This window comes from Capricornis sumatraensis, chromosome 1 (genome assembly GCF_032405125.1).
Source record: "Capricornis sumatraensis isolate serow.1 chromosome 1, serow.2, whole genome shotgun sequence".
In the NCBI taxonomy this organism is placed as follows: Eukaryota; Metazoa; Chordata; class Mammalia; order Artiodactyla; family Bovidae; genus Capricornis; species Capricornis sumatraensis.
Window position 1 is genome coordinate 248,401,127 of NC_091069.1, and position 21,110 is coordinate 248,422,236.

General features: G+C 45.8%; 1 protein-coding gene across 1 annotated transcript in view; it reads left to right on the forward strand.

Annotated features, from left to right (window-relative positions):
* The window catches only part of LOC138077049 (capZ-interacting protein-like), a 54,108-nt gene extending 39,693 nt beyond the window's left edge, over window positions 1-14,415 (forward strand). Inside the window, exon 2 of the mRNA XM_068969430.1 lies at window positions 13,321-14,415. Within this exon, the coding sequence (XP_068825531.1) occupies window positions 13,321-14,363 (1,043 nt within the window). The 3' untranslated portion in view covers window positions 14,364-14,415. The remainder of the gene's footprint in view (window positions 1-13,320) is intronic.
* The last annotated feature ends 6,695 nt before the right edge of the window (window positions 14,416-21,110 follow it).

Here is a 21,110-nt window from a genome sequence, read left to right on the forward strand (position 1 = left end):
TATCTGGTAAATTAACTTTATTTGGAGTAAATTCATGCTTCAATGTTGATTTTGTAGGCTAGTCATTTGAACTTTAGATTTAGGGTTGCAGGCTCATTGTAGGTGAGAATTTTGTTTGTGTCTATCTGTCCCCCTGGGCCTCCGTCTCCCTCACCATTGGTTCTGTGGCTGACTCGCCCCCTCACATCCTCCCCACCCAGGCCAGCCTTCTGTCCTTCTCTGTGATTGGGGGGCCCCTGTACAGCATTGATGATACCCATAACTTCCCTGCTGTCCTCATCCTAGAGGACATCAACCCCAGAGCCGTCTGCAGCAGCTGTTTCTCAGCTGCTTGTCACCAGCAAGGCTGGGTTGCCCCTCTCTGGTTTTAAGTGGAGGCTGGCTCACTCTTGACCTTCACACCTGCTTCCAATACCAGATCCCACTGAGGCTGTGGCTCTGTACCTCCATGTCCTATCGGGGTCTCAGGAATTTCTAACCCAGCTTTGGCCACAGTTTCTCTATTCAGAGCTTACGCTTGGGCAGCATGAGTTTCCTGCACCTTCCTGGCAGGATATGCCCTCTCCCTTTCAGAGGAAGAGGTAGGAGAAAAGACGAGCTTCCCCAGGACCGCATGTGGGTGAGCTGAGGGTCAGGAGCGGAGGCTGGCTCTTCCAACTCTCAGAGAGCGCTTCACCGGACCACGTGACTCTGAGGCACTAAAAACAGCCTTTAAAATAGTCACAGGAAATGGACAACTGCAAAAACTTACTTAAACTATTATGAAACTGTTTAGCAAATAAACTAACCCAGGCCAATGGTTTTTGTTGTTGGAAAAAGTAACTGTGTGTGTGTGTGTGGAAAAGCAGCGAGGAGCCCCCAGAGTTAACCTCTCAGGGGCCTACTGGAAAACTGGGCCTGAGATTTTTTTCTTTAGACCTTAATGGTTAGAAGGTGGGAAGATCGTTTTCTAAACCCATAAGCACTTTCCGTGTGCAGAAGTGAAGAATCCCTTGGGCAGCTAACCACATTGTTTAGGCGAGCCTGCCCTGCATGAGCGCCGTGCCTTGGGCTGGTGGCAGGAGGAAAGGAATATGGACGTGGCCGAGCACACGGCTGGGACCTCGCCCAGGGTAGGTCCGTGTCGGCTTCCTCCCGCCCACAAGAGCCAATGGCAAATCCAGTCATTCTTCAAAGTTAAGGCCTTTTAAAACCAGAGGCAATGAACACTGAAACCACACCACTTCGTGATCGTCGTTAGCACATTTTCCTTGTGTTCGTGAGGTTGTTGACGTCAGTGGTGCCTGTAAGGTGGGAACACGTTGTGACGGTCCCTTCCTAACGCTGTGGTCAGGGCAGTTGTGTTGGAGCTTGAAACTGGTCAGTGGTGGGAGCATCTGCACTTGGAAACTGGGAAACTCTCTAAGTCAGAGACATTCCTTTCCTTCCCCACCCCCAACCCAACCCCCCAATAGCTAGCTGATGGCCATTCTCAACACACCGCTTCCTAAAGCTGTAGCTTTTTAGTTTTCCAGTTGATGAACCTCAACTCACCCCTCACATCTGTGTCATTTGGTTAAAACAGGAGATTAGCGATGTGGGTGACCATTCTCTTATTGGAAAGCGAGTGTTTCACAGTCTTAGTTGAGCAAGTGGAAAAGATAGTCCTTCCAAAGCAAAGCAAAACCCTGTTTCAAATTTAAGATGCAAAACTGGAAAAATACATGTAAAAATATTGTCAATTTCTTAGAAAAAAACTAAGGTAAGGAAAAACCATGGCTCACAAAGAATGCAATATTGTTGTCCATTCTCTGAATTAAGTTGAGATGTAAGTGACATTTAGATCAGCTGGGAAAGAACAAAGAAAAAAATGTAGCTAGGGTTGCATTTATTAACTGAAAAAAAAAAAAAAGGCAGACATTCCATGTTCAAACATAAAGAAGTGGCTGAATAATTTATGGCATTTACAATTCAATGATGTGGTCAATAAAACAATTGGCAAGATATCTATATTTTGCTATGGAATACTTTCATGTGATAAAAACATAATGTGTCAAATATAGTTCCATATCTACTTAACGGAAAACACTTTACATAAATCATACACACAAGTGCACACAAACAATTGTTTATTTTATGACCCACATCCAAGGAACTCCTCACCCCTCCTCTCAGTCCTGAAAAAAACCTGATAGCTGGTCACCCCACATAATACCCTGCCTCTAGGCTGTCCTGAGCTTCCCTGGTGGCTAAGACAGTAAAGAATCTGCCTGCAATGCTGAATCGCTGGGTTGGGAGGATCCCCTGGAGAAGGGTATGGCAACCCACTGAAGTATTCTTGCCTGGAGAATCTCAAAAACAGAGGAAGCTGGTGGGCTACAGTCCATGGGGTCACAAAGAGTCAGACATGACTGAGAGACTACCAGGACATGACAGGCTGTCCTAAGGAGTGAAGTGAGGGAAACATAACAGCTCAAGGAAGTGCCAGGCATATGCAAGACACTTGGTAAAAGGAAATTATTATTTTCATAATAATGGAAACAGTTTGCAAACATCGTCTACTTGGGAGAAAGTGTGAAATATTAAAATCTAGTGTATCAAACAGACTAGCTAGGGCTTATAAACAAGCCAGCTGATCAGAAGCCCATGTTTATATGTTTCTCTTTTACTTGACTCTGCAGGCCAGTGGTGAGCTGAAGGGATGGCCAGGTGCTGGCAACCTGGACACGCGTCTCCTCCACCTCTGGGGTGAGCACTGCTAGGTCTATTTTACACGCAGCAGCTGTAGTGAGGATCAGTGCAGCGGTGACCACACTCCAGGAGGGCACACTGCCCAGCCAGCTGCAGTCTGACACCACTAGGCTGGCGGAGGGCTTGGGAGCCTGGCTGCTTGCATCCTTCTCCCCTCAGGCAGAGAGGGTGTGCAGGAGGCTTAGCAAGAAGCTTAGAAGGAGAAACCAGGCTATTTACTGTGATCAGACGTTATGGCGGAGGTCCTGACAACCAGAAGCCCACGCGGCCAGTCCTTAAGGAGTGGAGCCAGTCCTTAAGGAGCAAGGCGGCTAGTCCTTAAGGAGTGGAGCCAGTCCTTAAGGAGCAAGGCGGCTAGTCCTTAAGGAGTGGGCTCTGGAAGGCAGAGCAAACCTTCAACCAGGAAGAGCTGTGTCCTCAGCCCAGAATTTAGACCTCAGAGCAGCAGTCAAATAAAGACTAGCAAAAGGGACCAAGTCAGGCATTTACTCATCTAAAGATTTTTTTTTACCTTTCAACTGTCATATCTTCCTCTATCTAATTCATTATTTATTCATCATCCATCTATTTATCTATTTATCCATCCACTAGCTAGCTAGCTAGCTATCCATCTATTAATACTATCTATTATCGATCTATTTTCTATCATCTATCTGTCTGTTCATCCTTCTTGCTATCCATTATCCATCCATTATATATCATTCATCTATTATCTGTCTATTTCCATCTCTATCATCCATCCACATCGGTATCTATCATCTATCTACCTTTCATTCATTCATTTAGGAAGATGTCCTAAATGTGGTTGCTTTGTGTGAGTTGCACTCACTTACATTAATAAATAAACTTTTTTATTAAAAAAAAAAAAAGAAAGTTTTGCAGTGGATTTCAGTGGAGAACTGACCTCTGCAGGGGTCAGGGAGCTAACCAGCGCTTCCTACCTGAAGTTCCGGACCAGCACGCACAGCTCTGCTGGAGGGCTCGGTTGGGAACCACATAAATGCTTGTAGGTCAATAGGCCTTGGGCTGTTTGTGCTGCAGCTAACTCTCTCAGCGGAGCATCATGAATATTGAAATCTCCCAAGGAGACTCCTGTTCCGGAATTGTTGCCATGTTCCCCTAGAGGTCTGGAACACCTACCCAGCATAAACACTACATGAGGGGAAATTCGTAAACCTACACGAAAAACTACAGTTTGAGGGATGATTGCAGATGAAAAACATTTTAAAGCTGCAATAATAAAATTTTAGTATTCTAGAGATGTGAAAGTGAAAGCAGCTCAGTCGTGTCCAACTCTTTGTGCTCCAGTGGACTGTAGCTCTCCAGGCTCTTCCGTCCATGGAGATTCTCCAGGCAAGAACACTGGAGTGGGTTACTATGCCCTCCTCCAGGGAATCTTCCCCACCCAGGGATCGAACCCAGGCCTCCCACATTGCAGGCAGATTCTTTACCACCTGAGCCACCAGCGAAGCCCAGGAATACTGGAGTGGATAGCCTATCCCTTCTCCAGCAGATCTTTCAGACCCAGGAATTGAACCGGGGTCTCCTGCATTGCAGGCGGATTCTTTACCAACTGAGCTATTAAGCCTGCATTCTAGAGATAAAGCATCATTTAAATTATGTTGCAAAACAATCAATGAAATAGTAGTTTACTTTCCCCAACAGGGGAAATGCACACAAAGTCTGGTGAGGTACGATCACAATAAAAATTCAGGTTCAGTGCACAGTGGCCTGGAGGAGGGCACAGCAACCCACTCTAGTATTCCTGCCTGGAGAATCCCAAGGACAGGGGAGCCTGGCAGGCTACACTCCCTGGGGTCACAAAGAGTCAGACACAACTTAGCAACTATACACACACAGTGGGCCACATAACTACATTTTCCTGGATACTCATAATTTTCAATAGTACTGATATCCACTCTCCAGGGTACACTTAGTTCATGTACCCAAAGTCAACTTTTCCCGCAGAACATGGCGACTTTCTTTTTCTGTACATTATATAGACATCATTTGGTGTAAGATATTTTTAGATTTACATATATGCCTAACTGTATAATCTCTGACAAGTAATGCTTCTATTATGGACTTCTGAAAAAAGATCCAAGTGTCTGTTTGTATATAAGACCACATCTTTCCTGGGAAAATTCTAAAAATCGGGGAGGTGCTGAAATCCCACAGACAGAGGAGCCTGGCGGGCTACAGTCCATGGGGCTGCAAAGAGTTGGACACGACTGAACAACTTAAACAACTGACTTACCCAGGGAGGGTGCATCCCACCAGGTAGACTATCCCTGCCTTTTCCCTTGGCAGATATCACCAATCAATCAGGACACTGAGGGCTGCTGAGTCTGGACTTGGTATAATAGAGATGAAGGCAATGACAGCCTTCCTGAGGGATCCAACTTAGCTTGAGGGATGAACCTTAACTTTCTTTCTCCAGATTAAAACCTTTGTCCAGATGGGGACCTCTGGCTGGAGTCATTTCATCTACCCTTGCTTGCGTGGGATCAGAAATTTAGCAGGATGTTCAAGGCTTCCCCTGCAGACATTGCTGCACAAGTTGATATTCTTGCTGTATGAAAGCTTGCCTCAGTCTGGGGATCAGTTCTTCCCATCCATCTTTTTCCTCCCTGGCTCACATCCCTGCTTGGGATGACACCATAACCTTGGACCTGCCTCTGGGTAATGCCGACCACAGTGACCCATGCACTGACTCCCACCTCAACAGGTGGGCACCCCAGGACCTGCATCACTGAACCACACCTCCTGGAGGCTTGAACTGGAGGCATTTTCTGACAAGCTCAGTGTTGGAGAGATCTCTATACTGAGAGCTCCACACTATAGTGCCATGAAGAATGGCAGTAATGCAATTTATCTACAAATGAAACAAAAGCAGTCTTTTATAGATGGGCCTGGGAACCTAACCCCTGCATCTATGGGAAAATGCATTCTCAGTGCTCAACAATAAGCCAGAGAAAGCCATGGCACGCCCTGCGTGGGACTGCCAACTCTCCGGATGCGGCATGTCCTCGTGGACTGGAGCTCGGTGCCGAGGGCAGCTGACAGTGCGTGAGCTGGGAGGGAGCTGAGCTTAGAAATTCTTTCTCCAGGGCTCCAGCAGGATTTTATAAAAAGAGTCTAAGATTTGAAGTCTTTAAGCAGGGACTTCTATGATTAAAAGGCAAAAAGCCTTTGGAAGTTCATGTCTTGTTAACAAGCTCACAACTTCGTTCTGGGTTTGGGGTGACTTAAGGAGTACAGCTGGGAGACAGGCTGACATTGAATCACAGTTACCCCTCTGCTGCTCTTCAGCTCTGTTGGAAGAGGACTGTTTACTGTCTGATGGAATTTTCTTAGACACTCAGTAGTCAAGGCTGGTTCTCATAGGTTGTAGACATTGGATGATGTGGTCCCATGTTCTAGGCCACTTTGCACAGCCTGCTGCTCCTGGCCAGCTTTCCATGCTCAGACCCCAATGTCATCACCCAGAGACCTGACTGTGACATGTTTTTGACTTATCCACATTTGATGGTGACCTTGTCGGAATTTGCAGCACATTGGAAACAGTGAGAGACTTTATTTTCTTGGGCTTCAAAATCACTGCAGATGGTGACTGCAGCCAAGAAATTAAAAGACACCTGCTCCTTGGAAGAAAAGCTATGACCAACCTAGATAGCATATTAAAAAGCTGAGACACCACTTTGTCAACAAAGGTCTGTTTAGTCAAAGTTATGGTTTTGCCAGTAGTCATGTATGGATGTGAGAGTTGGACCATAAAGAAGGATGAGCACTGAAGGGTTGATGCTTTTGAACAAGGAGATCAAACCAGTCAATCCTAAAGGAAGTCGACCCTGGATATTCACTGGAAGGACTGATGCGGAAGCTCCGATACTTTGGCCACCTGATGCGAAGAACTAACTCATTGGAAAAGACCCTGAGGTTGGGAAAGATTGAAGGCAGGAGAAGGGCATGATGGAGGATGAGATAGTTAGTTGGCATCACTGGCTCAATAGACATGAGTTTGAGCAAACTGCAGCAAATAGCGAAGGACAGGGAAGCCTGGCGTGCTGCAGTCCATGGGGTCACAAAGAGTGGGATGTGACTTAGTGACCGAACAGCAACTACCTGTGCAGACCCCCAGCTACCTGCCTTCAAGTCCCCTGGCCCTGAGAGAGGTACTTGCTAGCTTTGCTTTCGTCTCTCCTCTTGCTTATAGGAACACAAACAGCCTTCCCTCAGGGCCACTGGGACTGTCCCAGCCACGTGGGCAGGACCCAGGCTGTCCTGGTGAGGAGATTTGAGATTTGGCCAACATACTTGTGATTTCTATCAACTCACAGCTTGATCTATCTATTTTACAGTCTCAACTGTGTGAGATATTCTTGCGTGGTTTTCCAGTTTCCACATTCCAAAATGGTTGCATGGGTAGAGGCGGCTATAAGAACCTGCAGCTGATGCCTGGGGATGTCCTAAGACCCCTTTTCCTGTGCTGAGGGGTGAAAGTCTCTGCCCTTAACTTCCTACGTCATCTTGCTCTGCTGCCAGGTATTCTTGAGCTGTTTCACCTTTGGCATCTGGAGAACAGGCTCTAGGACATTTTGGGGACCGCAAATGGGGCAGGTGACTGGGGCTCATGCTTCACTTTCCATTTCTTATTCTGGGGTTCATCAGGAGAAAACCACCCCCATCCTCATGCCCTCATGGGCCTGTGCCCATGCACCACAGTCCTGCCCTGAAGTGAGTGACCTCAGACACACGGCCACGTGGGACATGCAGCCGGACAGACTCAGTGCAACAGGCTGGGTGGGGGAAAGGAGGGCCACCTCCAGCATGGGGATAAAGCTGCCAGGGGTGGGGGGGACTTGTGAAGGGCTGTGAGAGGGATGGGACACTGGGGCATCCAGCCCTCGGTCCACCTGGGCCTTCCTGTCACTCAGGATGGGTTCTGAGATGTGGCCATCAGGGTTCTCTTTCCTGAATCCCACCCAGATGTCCCGATTCATGAGTCTGCGGTAATCTGGAGGCATCACAGCCCCTCCCCCAGGAGAGTCTGCTGGGCAGCCTGGTTATGGCAGGACTCATCGTATTGTGGAGCTTCCTTGATGGCCAGTGGGTAAAGAATCGGCCTGCAAATCAGGAGACACAAGAAATGTGGGTTCGATCCCTGGGTTGGGAGGATCCCCTGGAGAAGGAAACAGCAACCCACTCCAGTATTCCTCCCTGGAGAATCCCACAGACAGAGGAGCCTGGCGGGCTACAGTCCATGGGGTTGCAAAGAGTTGGACATGACTGAGTGAGGTCACTGGTGACAGGATTGTAAGTGGTTGGGGGAGGGCTGGGTATCAATGACATAATAGGGAGAGGGGTCCTCAAGCTCACCTCCAGGGCGGACTTCATGAGGACGACACCACATTCACAGGGAGACAGAAGTGCTGCAGGCATTCGGAGGAGCTGGGGAAAAGCACCAGGTCTCACCCAATGACTGTGTGTGGCATGGTGTGTCTAACAAGGCAAATTCCCAGGAATTTCTCATGCACATTCACCTTTAGGTCCAGGCCTCTCGTTCCAATATTTGAATTCATATTCGCATCACCCGGAAGCTGTTCAGACTCTGGACACCCAGACCTTTGCCGTCAGGGTCTCGGGGGGATTCCAGGTTGCAGGCATTGCTACAGGACAGGCACAGAGTGAGTGCATCAGGAAAGGGGGAGCTGGATACCATCCTGGGCCCGTCACCATCGTGGGGACAGAAGAGTGGCCATCACTCACGTGGAGCTGGAGAGACACGCTTCCGTGTCATCTCCGATTCCTGAGATGGTGAAGCGAAGGGGAAGGAAGGTGACATCTGGTGGAATGGATTCCCCCGCAGCCCTGGGGAGCCCCCAGGGTCCCGTGATTCGGGGCTCACAGGTGGCCACACTCAGCTGCCCCACAGGAGGAGCCCTAAGAGCTGTGGCTCTCAGCGGCTCTCAGGAGGGAATCGCGTGTCCCAGATGCATTCACAAGGCTGTCAGCACCAGGCACCCCCCACCCAGGGGCACTCTTGTTCCCCACCTGTTTAAGGTGCTGCTAGGGTTACCAGTTCCCTGCAGCTGCTCAGGAGGGAGAGGTCGTGAGCTGGGAGGGGGTCAGGATCCTAGGAAATGCAGGGTTGGGGGAAGCGGGGGAGGAACACTGGACAATGAGCTCGGCCAGGATGACCGGGCAAAGCCAGGTTCTACTGAAGTTGTGTTGATGTCAGGTGGCAGGGACGGTATTGGCCTCAGACGTGTGTCCTGCTCTCCTCTGTGGACTCAGGCCCTCTGGGGAGGGAGCACGGAGTGGGCACCACTTCTTGTGAGAGGCCTCGGGGCCCACGCACATCCAGAGCCCATATCAGGTTATAGACAGGTGCAGGATGTTCAGACTGGAGACGTGAAGGGCAGTGTGAGGCTGATGGGACACCGGTGCCCGACCAGGAGGAGACAGACCGGCATGATGGGGATGAGGTTGGCTGGGAAAGGTGGGGCCAGAAAGGATCCAGGGACACTGGACCTCAGGGAGCAGACCCTAGGCTGTTCCTCGGTCCTCAGGGCCCCGCGCATAGCACGCATGGCCTCAGTTCTAGGTCTGAATCCTTGCCTGGTGTGGTTTCCCATTGACTCCCTTCCAGGCATTGCCAACTGACAGCCCAAATAGCGCTTCTGATCTCTCCTATGGTTAAGAGTTGGAAACTTGGTACAGTTGAAATAACAAGGTGTCAAACACTGTTGTGTAGCAATTGAGACATAAGAAAACCAAAGCACTCTCAAGTTCTTCCACGTGAGGCATTTATCACACAAATGACAGTGCCCACATAGGGACTCATTTCCAATCACAAACCTGTACAAAATCCCTCAGAATCCTTCATTGAGAGGCAAGCAAAACCCCAGGGAACCAGTTATGGTAACCATGAGTTACCTTTGTTCTTAAGAGAATAGGGTTTGTACCATGCACCATAGGTTACTTCAGTTAAATTGTCATTAACATCAATTTTAGGACTTTTTGAGAAATAAAGAACAATTTACTCAAATGGTGGGTTGTGATGGGTGCATTGGCAATCGTCAGTGTCTATGGGCCATTCAAGGAAAATGGTGAAAATGGTTTCAGCCTCTAGACCCTGTGTCGCCCAAGGCAACTAACTAGCTTCCCAAACTGTTGAGGGAAAAGTGCCTCCTGATCTCCGGTGACTCAACACTGGGTTATTGCATCGGAGTTACTGCTGCAACATGTACCTCCTGGCCTGGTTCCTGTGGTTGCAGTCACAGACTCCAGGGTAAACCAACCCAGACGTCCCAACTGGTAGGTGAAAGTTGATGAGTGAGTACAATAACGAGAGCACAGACGTCAGGAGACACAGTTCATCTCTTGTCTGTGGAGACAGCTGGTATGTTTAGAGGCCAAACTTCTGAGAATGACCCAGTGAATAAACTTAGAAGTCAAGGACTTCAAAATTACTGTGACAAATCTAATAGGGTAAAAGAGAGACAAAGCGGGGTGCAAAGTGGGAGCATTTCAATGAAGGATTGGAATCTACAAAAATTGTCAAATGGGCTTTCTGGAAGGGCAAATGAATATCTGAAATGAGGGTGTTGCAGATGCCTTTGACAGAAGACTGGATATAACAGGACACAAGATTACTATGTTTAAAGATAGACCAAGAGAAAATATCTAAAATGAATCACAGAGAGAGAAAAAACTGTGAAAATAGAACAAAGTGTGAGACAGGTAGGGAGGACGTGATTAATATCAACATGGATGTAACTGGAGTCCTAGGGAAGAAAGAGAGGGAAAGACAGGGGAAATAGATGGAGAAGGGGGGAGAATAGAGGAGGAGGCTAGAGGGAAAAGTGATACTTAGAAAAATAATAGCCAAGTATTTTCAAAATCTTATGAAAGGTAACAACCCACAGATTCAAAAATCTAATTCCAGTCAGGATGAATAATTAAGAAAATAAATCAAACATCATAGTTCAACTACCTATAATATAAAATATATTATATACTATAAATATAATATAAAATATGCTATCTAAAATATAAAATCTATAAATGTGTGAATTATTGTCATTAGTAAATGATTTTAGAAAATTCACTATGTGCACATCAAACTACACTATTCTGAGTTATCAGATATTCAAAGAAGAAACCACAAGGGAAATTAGAATAAACTTCACAGTGAATGAAAATAAAATCACAATATACTAAAACTTAGAGGATACAGTGAAAGCAGTGCCTAGAGGGAAACTTATAGCTGTAAGACCTCAAATCAATAAACTTCCACTTTAAGAATCTAAAACTTCCACTCTAAGAACCTGGAAGAAGCACAAACAAAACCCAAACCAAGCAGAAGGAAGGAAATAATAAATATTAAAGCAAGAATAAATGCTTAGTTATTTAGGAAAAGATTCCTAAATAATCTTTTAGGAAGATTACAAGATACAAAGTCAGTCTAGAAAGTCAATTCTATTTCGACATACTGCAAATAATCGGATAATGAGTTTAAAATATATCCTTTACAATAATAAAAAAGAATAAATCTAGCTAAAGATGAACTTAAAACATAGTAATACTGATGAGAGACACTACAGATGATGTATATATGGTGAGATATTCTATACTCGTGGGTTAGGATCTTTAAAGGACTTCTCTGGTAGCTCAGCTGGTAAAGAATCTGCCTGCAATGCAGGAGACCCTGGTTTGATTCCCGGGTTGGGAAGATCCCCTGGAGAAGGAATAGGCTACCCACTCCAGTATTCTTGGGCTTCCCTGATGGCTCAGAAGGTAAAGAATCCACCTATAATGCAGGAAACCTGGGTTCGATCCCTGGGTTGGGAAGATTCCCTGGAGGAAGACATAGCAACCCGCTCCAGTATTCTTGCCTGGAGAATCTCCATGGACAGAGGAGCCTGGCAGGCAACAGTCCATGGTGTCACAAAGAGTTGAACACAGCTTAGTGATTAAACAACAACAAATACACCTAAATACAGTCTACGAAATAGAACATAGTCGCTGAGCAACTAAGCACAGCACATCACAGGGTATTTAAAGTTGTCAAGATGCAGTCTTCTCTTGGGAGGACCTGTGGTCCTCCCAGCATTCTTGCCTGGAGAATCCCAAGGAAACTGGCAGTCTATAGCCTATGGGGTCACAAGAGTTGGACATGACTTAGTGACTAAACCACCGAGCTGAGGTCCTAACATGAAGTAATCTTTAGACGAATTCAATCCCGGTCGGAACCCCACTAGATTTGCTTTTCCTCTCCCCTCCTTTTGGGATGACAATTGATAAACTGATTTTAAAATCTATGTGGAAATCCAAAGGACCCAGGATGTTATCCTATTCCAGGACTTACTTTTAAACAATGTAACAAAGATGGTGCGATATTGGTGTAAGACCAACGGACAGCCGTTCGGAAGAATAGATACTCCAGAAATGCACCTTCCTCTCATGTACGGTGATGTGATGAAATCAAAGTGCTGGTGCAGTTCAGGGGAGAAAGGATGGTGTTTTCGGCAAACTGATGCTCGGAGCTATTAAACATACAGAAAAAATAAACTTTGGCCTTTGCCTTTGGGCACATGCAGAAATTAATTCAACGCGGATCACAAACTGAGAAGTGAAACCCAAAACAATGGCACTTTTAGAAGAAAATATTAAAAATATTTTCATATTCTTGTGGTAAGTAGGTTCTTGTGGTAGATTTCTTAAAGACATACATGCAAAGAACCTATAACCACAGAGGAAAATTGGATTTTGTTAAAACTAGGAACTCTAATCATCAAAAAAAAAAATTAAGAAGTTAAATGGCAAGCTGCAGACTGGGAGAATATACTCACAAAATATTTGGGCAACAGGGGACATGTTTGCAGGACAGACAGACAAATCCTATAAGTCGTTAAAAACAAAACAATCCAATTTTTAAAATTTATTTAATTGGAGTCTAACAATCCAATTTTAAAATGGGGGGGGGGCAGAATTGAACAGACACATCACTAGTCAGTAGAGAAAGTAAAACCTTGGTGAGGCAAACACCAAGCACGCATGAGAACAGCTACAGTTAACAAAAAAAAACAAACTGGAAATGCAAAGTGATGGCAAAGACGTGGACCAGCTGGAACTCTTACATGGCTGGTGGGAATACGTTGGTAAAAATTTGGAAAACTGGTTGGTAGTATCTACTCAAGTTAACCATATTCTTGTCCCATAACCCATCAATTTCACTGCTAGATATATTCTCAAGAGAAATGAATATTTACGTCCACCAAGATTCATTTACAAGAATGTTGATAGCATCTTTATTTATAATAGCCTCAAACTGGAAACAACACAAGCGTCATCAATAAGAGAATGAAAAATAAACTGGGTGTAAAGGAATGAACCATGAGTATGTACAACAACAAGGGTGAATCTCAAAATCATAATGTGGAGTGAGAGAAGGAAGACACAAAATAGTATATATGGTATTCCAATTATACAGAGATCAAGAATAAACCACTAGGCAAAATGCTGGGAGAAGGCCTCACTGTCACAGAGCAGGCCCCTCGCGTGGCCCCTTGTGCTGACGCTCAGAGTGCCAGACACCAGCCAGTAAACCAACCAGAAGGAAACCGCCCTGCTCCCTCTCTCTGTTCCCCCCCAAGGTAGAGCTGGGCCAGAATGGTGAGGAGAAGTCACTGCCCAGTGCAAACCACCCTCCTAAAGTCAAAGTGAAGAGCTCACCTCTGACTGAGAAACTTCAGGCCAATTTAGTCTTTGATCCAGCAGCCCTGCTTCCTGGGGCCTCTCCCAAGAGTCCTGGATTCAAGGCCATGGTGTCACCATTTCACAGCCCACCTTCTACCCCCAGCAGCCCTGGAGTGCGATCCCGGCCCAGCGAACCAGAGGAGGTGCCTGTCAGCTTTGACCAGCCTCCTGAAGGCAGTCATCTGCCCTGTTACAATAAGGTGCGGACAAGGGGCTCCATAAAAAGGCGCCCTCCCTCCCGGAGATTCCGAAGGTCCCAGTCAGACTGTGGGGAACTGGGGGAGTTTGGGGCCGTGGAGCCTTCCCAGGAGAATGGTGCCAAGGAAGAGAGCGGGGACGAGGTGTTCCCGGCCAAGAGCAAAGCCCCAGGATCCCCTCCTCTGAGGAGGATGCCCAGCAGGACAGAGAAGCTGGAGGAGAAGAGCAGGGCTGTGGGGGAAGCCCAGGAGCCGGAGAAGATTGTGGGGGGCTCTGAGGAGGGGGCTGGCCAGCATCCAGCCCGAGCCTCCAGCTCAGAGGCGGAGGATGGGTGTGGGAGCCCCAAAGAGGAGAGACCGGCTGGAGAGCAGGTGGAAGAGCCTACAGAGGTGAAGGAGAGGGTGGCCAGTGAAGAGGAGGAGCCCGGACAAAGCAGCCAAGACGCAAAGGGGCTGGAGGAGGGAGCCGCGGAGGAGGAGCCCCCTCAACCCCCTCCTGGAGAAGGGGCGGGCGGCCACAGCCCAGAGCAGGGGACCAGCGAGGAAAAGCAAGATGAAGGGGCCAGCCTCAAGCCAGGCTGCAGCCCCGACTCTGGCCATGCCCAGCCGGACACCAGCAGCGAGGTCGCCAGGACAGAGGATAACACCCCTGTCCAGGACACTAAAATGTGAAGAGCACATTGCTTCTAGTGATGAAGCTGCTGGAGCCATGTCTTTGAAAGTAGCAGCAAAAAGGAAGCCATTGCAGGGCACGATGGGCTGAGAGTCTGAAGTCAGCCTGAAGACAGGGTGCCGTTTCCCAGCCTGCACACCACTGCAGACGGAGAGCGGACCTGAGGCCAGAAGACTTTGATCAGCTTGAGTTTGTGTCACTTGATGGATTCTTTTTTCTTTTTTTTTTTTTTAAGAAAACTTATTTAAAACAATTTGCTGTTTTGACAACTCCCAGGGATACTGGTCAACCTGTGGGTTGACCACTTATCCACACCCACTTATCCCTACAGCTGACCTCAGAACTGGACTGGCATTTAGCTAATCAGATTGTGTTTATATAAAGTGATAGCCTTTTTATTATTCCTAAGTTTTCACAGTTCTCAAATATAAGTAAAAACTCATTTCAGGTGGCTAGAATCAAAGTAGTATCACTGGAAATATACATCCTGTAAGTTACAGAAGACCTGAAATTGTATGGAGACCCTGAAACAACCTTTCAGCTTGGTCCAAATGTGACTGGTCAACCAATTTTGAAAACACTGGACTAGAAGAGATAATTATTGAAACATTTGAAAATATATGTCTGTTCCAGGGACAGGAGCTTTGAAAGGGAAAGCAAAGTCGCTTAGTCGTGTCAGACTCTTTGTGACCCCATGGACTGTAGCCTATGAGGTTCCTCCATCCATGGCATTTTCCAGGATTTTCCTTCTCCAGGGAATCTTCTGACCCAGGTATTGAAACCAGGTCTCCAGCATTGCAAGCAGACGATTTTACTGTCTGAGCCTCCAGGGAAGCTCCCCATCTGGTAATTTACCAGGAGCTTTCCCATCTGGTAATTCTCTAGTTAGGAATTTTCAGCTCATCTCCTACTTCCAGGGAACAAGAGGCAGAGGCAGGCAGCAACTCCTTTGGGGAGGCAGAATGTCAAGAGGTTTCACAGGTCTGCACTTCATTTCCTCTTCCTGAAAGCAGAACAATGATACCTGAGCAGTGCCTGCCCTCTGGTTTATCCTGGGAAGATGAAGTTTGTGCTTCCAGAAGGGGAGCCCCGAGCATGAATTAGATATCTCCTGGGAAGTGCACTGGGCATCACGATGTGCAACCTACATAATAAGGACATCCTTCCCTGACTTGAATGGAAACCCAGGGTCTCCTCCCTGACTCAGGAGGGATGGAGTAGGTCGTTGGTCTGGTCTCCCTGAATAGCTCTTGCTTTAACGTTCTGTTGAGAGAGTGCAGGAAGCTTCGCTAGGAACAGGGGGCCTGACTACCCCTTTCTTAACATAATCTCTCCCCCCTTCACACACTCCTGCTGAAAGATGCTCGTCCAAATAAATTTTAATCTTTAGAGTTGCTCCTTATTCAGATTTATTTCAGTATCTCAACATGCAGATTTGGTAGTTGGAGCAGTCATTTTTCTGGAGGTCTCTTAGACCATACTCTATCTACTCTGACTTCAAAAAGTAGTTCCCCAGACTAAAAGGCCTTATCTCACCACTGGTACCTCAGTTTTTATCACCTCATTACAGTTTTTCTAACTCCAGAATAGTATTAATATTTGATATATACATTTTTCAAAAACTATTTTTAAATTGAATGTAGCTTCTAAATCTTGTAATCTAGTGAAGACTGATACTATAATAAGTTTTGTATTTTAGCAGAGTTTGGGAGATATGTGTGTCAGTTATTTTGAGATCTATATACTATCTATCATCTGTCTATCTACCTATCTAATCTCTTCACAGAGATGTATACCCCCTAAACAATACATGGATTTATTTAAAAAAAAAAAAAAAAAGAATAAACCACTAATCTATAGTGTTTATTTCTAAAGATTAGAATTGGTTGAGCAAGTGCCCAAGAAACATTTTCACAGGGTGAATGTGTTCCATTTTGTAGTTGGTATTTAGGTGTATTTGTTGTTTAGTTACTCAGAAGTATCTAACTCTTTGCAACCTTATGGCCTATGACCCACCAGGCTCCTCTGTCCATGGGATTTCCCAGGCAAGAATATTGGAGTAGGTTGCCATGTACTCCTCCAAGGGATCTTCCCAACTCAGCATTGCAAGCAGATTCTTTACCACTGAGCCACCCGGAAAGTCCTAAGTAAGTGAATAGACATGTAAAATTCATCAAGTTTTAACATTAAAATATTTGTGTTTTACTTTTAAAAAGAAAAGAAAAGAAAAGATATCCTTCTTACAGGAAAAAAAGAATCTGCAACTTCTGGAGCCAACCCTGACCATTTTGGATCTGAGATTGGTACTTTTTCGCTGTGTGACCCTAGGTAAGTTACATAAACTCTCTGTGCCTTATTTCCCCATTGTGAAATATAATAGAGTGAAGAATAATTAGAGACTCTGGTTCATGGGCTTCTCTGGTAGCTCAGCTGGTAAAGAATCCACCTGCAATGCAGGAGAACCCAGTTCTATTCCTGGATTGGGAGGATCCCCTGGAGAAGGGATTGGCTACCCAGTTCAGTATTCTTGGACTTCCCTGGTGGCTCAGTTGGTAAAAAATCTGCCTGCAGTGTGGGAGATCTGGGTTTGATTCCAGGGTTGGAAAGATCCCCTGGAGGAGAATGGCAATCCGCTCCAGTATTCTTGCCTGGAGAATCCCATGTATAGAGGAGCCTGGCAGGCTACAGTCCATGGGGTTGCAAAGAGTTGGACATGACTGAGAGACTAAGCACACAGCACTGGCTCATGGAGCTGTGCTAAGGATTAAGTGAATTAATGGCTCTCAAGTTCAAGGTGTTGGGCACCTAGTACAGTCTCCAAGGCTTAGTTCTTGTTAGCAGATGATGGCTAAGCTTCCTTCAAGCTCTGAAGTCTCAAAGGCTTCCCCAGCTCACTTTTTCCCACTTTGCAGCAATAATCTTCGGCTAGAGCTATCATGATACGATGTTTACAAGTTATTCTAGATCTTCTGCTAAGAAGCACTCCATTTACCTTTGGTATTGCCCTGTAAACCGTGATGATTTCAATTTTTGCTGTAGTCGTGTTCAGTGTGTGCTATTAAAACATTCCACCACGTGCACAAATGCAAAATATATCAGCTGACTACCTGTGGAAAATACCTAGATTTCACACTTGCTCAGTCCTTGGACAGAGAGGTAGTGGATGCTTTTCTATGCCAGTGACCCAGGAACGAGCAGAACTGACCGTTAGTAACCTCACTCCCTTCCTGTTTTCTACAGTAACAATTACATTGGGCAATATTATTACACAGATGATTACATCATGCTTATTTTAAAATAATTCTCCTTGTGGCATAAAACAGAAACTGAATCAAGGTTTGTGGTTTGGGGGTTTTCACGCATCTGCAGGGGTGACAGCTGAAACCTGCCCTACATCAGGCAGGGGCTTCTTCCCTTTATTAATTGCAAAATTAATATACTTCACTCAGTGGGTCTGTTTTGCAGCAGAAAGATTCCTTGGGAAGTGTTTATACCTAAGCTGTGGCTAAGTCACTGACAAAATGCATTTTAGTAAAAAAAGTTTTTAATGTGAACGTAAGGAGTAAATGTAACTAGATGTGTATCAGGGAAAATACAAGTCATGTCTCTTAGTAAAGGCAGCCAACAAAAATTTGTAATTTAAACTCTGATGTAAAATTGTTGAGGTCCTTTAATGGACTGGAACCTGGTGGTCTGGAGTCGACCAATAAGAAAGTAAAGGAGAGAGAAGGAGGCTGATATTCCTTTGTTTACACAGAAAGCCAATAAAGCCCCTGCACGGGGCTTGCTCTGTTTATGAAGGCCTCAGGCGCCCTCTCGATGGGGTGAAGGTGCAGAGCACCTTCTCGAAAGGGTCTTAGAAGCCCAGGCAGCAAAGTGAACTCAGAGAGCCTCTGCGCTCCAGGGGATCAGCCTGAAAAAGAGAGAGAGGGGGAGAGAGAGAGAGAGAAAGAAAGACACAGGGACCAGAGCTCTGATGGAGCAAAGGTGTTTTAATCAACATGATGTGGGCATACATACTGTCTTACAAGGTAGTTATTTTCAGCAAAGATAAAGATTAAAATTCCAGACTTACAAAACTTAAGTCTTCCATATTAGAGAGAGAGAGTTGTAAACAATCACTTTTACCGCATGGTTCACAAGAAAGAAGAGGGTACTTATTACCGTATAAAAAAACTAATGAAGGAAATGCCTGGATTCCTCAGCGCCCGGGAGAGGTTTGCCTCTCCTCTTAATTCCTGAGTATTCAGGAATTAATAAGGAACAGAGAATTCCTGACAGATCCAAAACAGCACACAGGAAGCCTCCTGTTAAATGCTTCTTGACGTAAAGTGTCTGTGACAAATCAACCAATCTACAGATACTGAAGAGTCTCCTTACAGGCAGACACCTGCTAAACGGTGGGGACCAGTGAGAAGCAGTCAGTGTCTCCATCCTCTGGGTCCAGAGACTAGTGGGGGAAGCAGAACAAATCTGTAAATTCAGATGAACTGAGTGTCAGCAAAAAGTAAGATGCCTTAACATTTTCTCCAGTTGTATTGAGAGATAATTGATATACAATATTATATTCAGTTCAGTTCAGTCACTCAGTCATGTCCGCTCTTTGCAACCCCATGAATCGCAGCACACCAGGCCTCCCTGTCCATCACCAGCTCCCGGAGTTCACTCAGATTCACTTCCATCGAGTCGGTGATGCCATCCAGCCATCTCATCCCCTGTTGTCCCCTTTTCCTCCTGCCCCCAATCCCTCCCAGCATCAGAGTCTTTTCCAATGAGTCTACTCTCCGCATGAGGTGGCCAAAGTACTGGAGTTTCAGCTTTAGCATCATTCCTTCCAAAGAACATCCAGGACTGATCTCCTTCAGAATGGACTGGTTGGATCTCCTTGCAGTCCAAGGGTCTCTCAAGAGTCTTCTCCAACACCACAGTTCAAAAGCATCAATTCTTTGATGCTCAGCTTTCTTCACAGTCCAACTTTCACATCCATACATGACTACTGGAAAAACCATAGCCTTGACTAGATGGACCTTTGTTGGCAAAGTAATGTCTCTGCTTTTGAATATGCTATCTAGGTTGGTCATAACTTTCCTTCCAAGGAGTAAGCATCTTTCAATTTCATGTTAGTTTAAGGTAAACAAGATAATGGTCTTGATATATGGATTGCAAAATGATCACCATAATAAATTTAATTAACATCAATCACCTTCTATAGTTACAGATTTTTTCTTGTGATGAGAGCATTTATGATTTATTTTCTCAGCAATTTTCAAATATACAATATAGTATTAACTCTATTCACCATAGTACATTATGTGCTGTGTGCTCAGTTGCTCAGTTGTGTCCAACTCTTTGCAACCCTGTGGACTGTAGCCTGCCAGGTTCCTCTGTCCCTGGGATTTCCCAGGCAAGGTTACTGGAGTAGGTTACCATTTCATCCTCCAGGAGATCTTCCGGGCCCAGGGATTGAACCCATGTCTCCTGTATTGGCAGGTGGATTCTTTACCACTGCGTAACCTGGAAAGCCTGTACATTACATCTGCAGGAATTATCTTTTAACTGGAAGTTTTTACCTTTGTCCACCATATTGATGCTTTAATATTTAACGTCAAAATATATCATTGTGAGGTTGGTGACAATGTTCCTTTGTACATTTATCCACCCATTTTATTCTTTATAGAATATCCTATATGGCAGTTCATCATAGAAGGCAAAGAAGAATAAATTCAATGGACGAGACGAGCAGTGAAAACAATGGAGGAGGGAAATGGGCAGGTGAGGGGCTCAGGATGTGAAAAAAAATGTTAGATGCATATGAAACACCCTCTCTTCTCAGCTCCCAGGCACCTGAACTACCTAATCTTTCTCAAGCATCACAATGGTACTCTTTTATTCCCATTTTACTGATGAAGATGAAGGATTTGAGAGGTTAGAAACCAACTTGGCACCGGTGATGGCCAGCGATGGGGCTGCCATCTCGCCCACCACTGTCTGCCTGCAGATGCCTGGACTTGAGCGTGCACACGTGCACTCTCTCTTTCTGAGTTCGAGTAAGGAGGAAGAGCATCATTCCTGGTCCTCACCTTCTGAGATTGACAAAGGATGGTCACGGTCCCTTGTCCTGCAGCCCAGCTGTCTGATTCTGGTGACCTGACACCCTCTCGTTCTAGGTCCTCTCACTGCTCATCTCCAGAGCTCCTCCACCCACTTCCTCACCCCCATACTCCATGTAACTGCCCCCGCTGCCACAGTGACCTCACTCAAGACTGTCCTATGACTTAAAAAAAGCTGACCTTGATACAGCCCGGAGACAGAACATTCCATGCGCACAAGGATGCCTCCAGCGACCCCTTTATGATCACATCCCCTTTCACTCCTCCTCACCTGCTTCTTAACCTCTGACAATCACAAACCTCTTCCCCATCTGTATAATTTTGTCATTTCAAAAATGTTGCATCAATGGAACTGCATAATATATAACCTCTTGCGATTGGCTTTCCCATGAGAATTCTCTGGACGTTCTTCTATGTTGTTGCCCGTATCAGTAGCTCCTTCTTTTTTATGGCTGAGCGGTGTTCCATGGTGTGGATGGACCACATTTGGTTTAATTCTTCACCTGTTGAAAGACATCTGGGTGGTCTGGAGGTTTTGACTATTACACATAAAGCTGCTGTAAACCTCTGTGGGCAGATTTCTGTGTGAATGTGAGTTTTCGCGTATCTGAGGTTAATGTCCAGCAGCGCAATGGC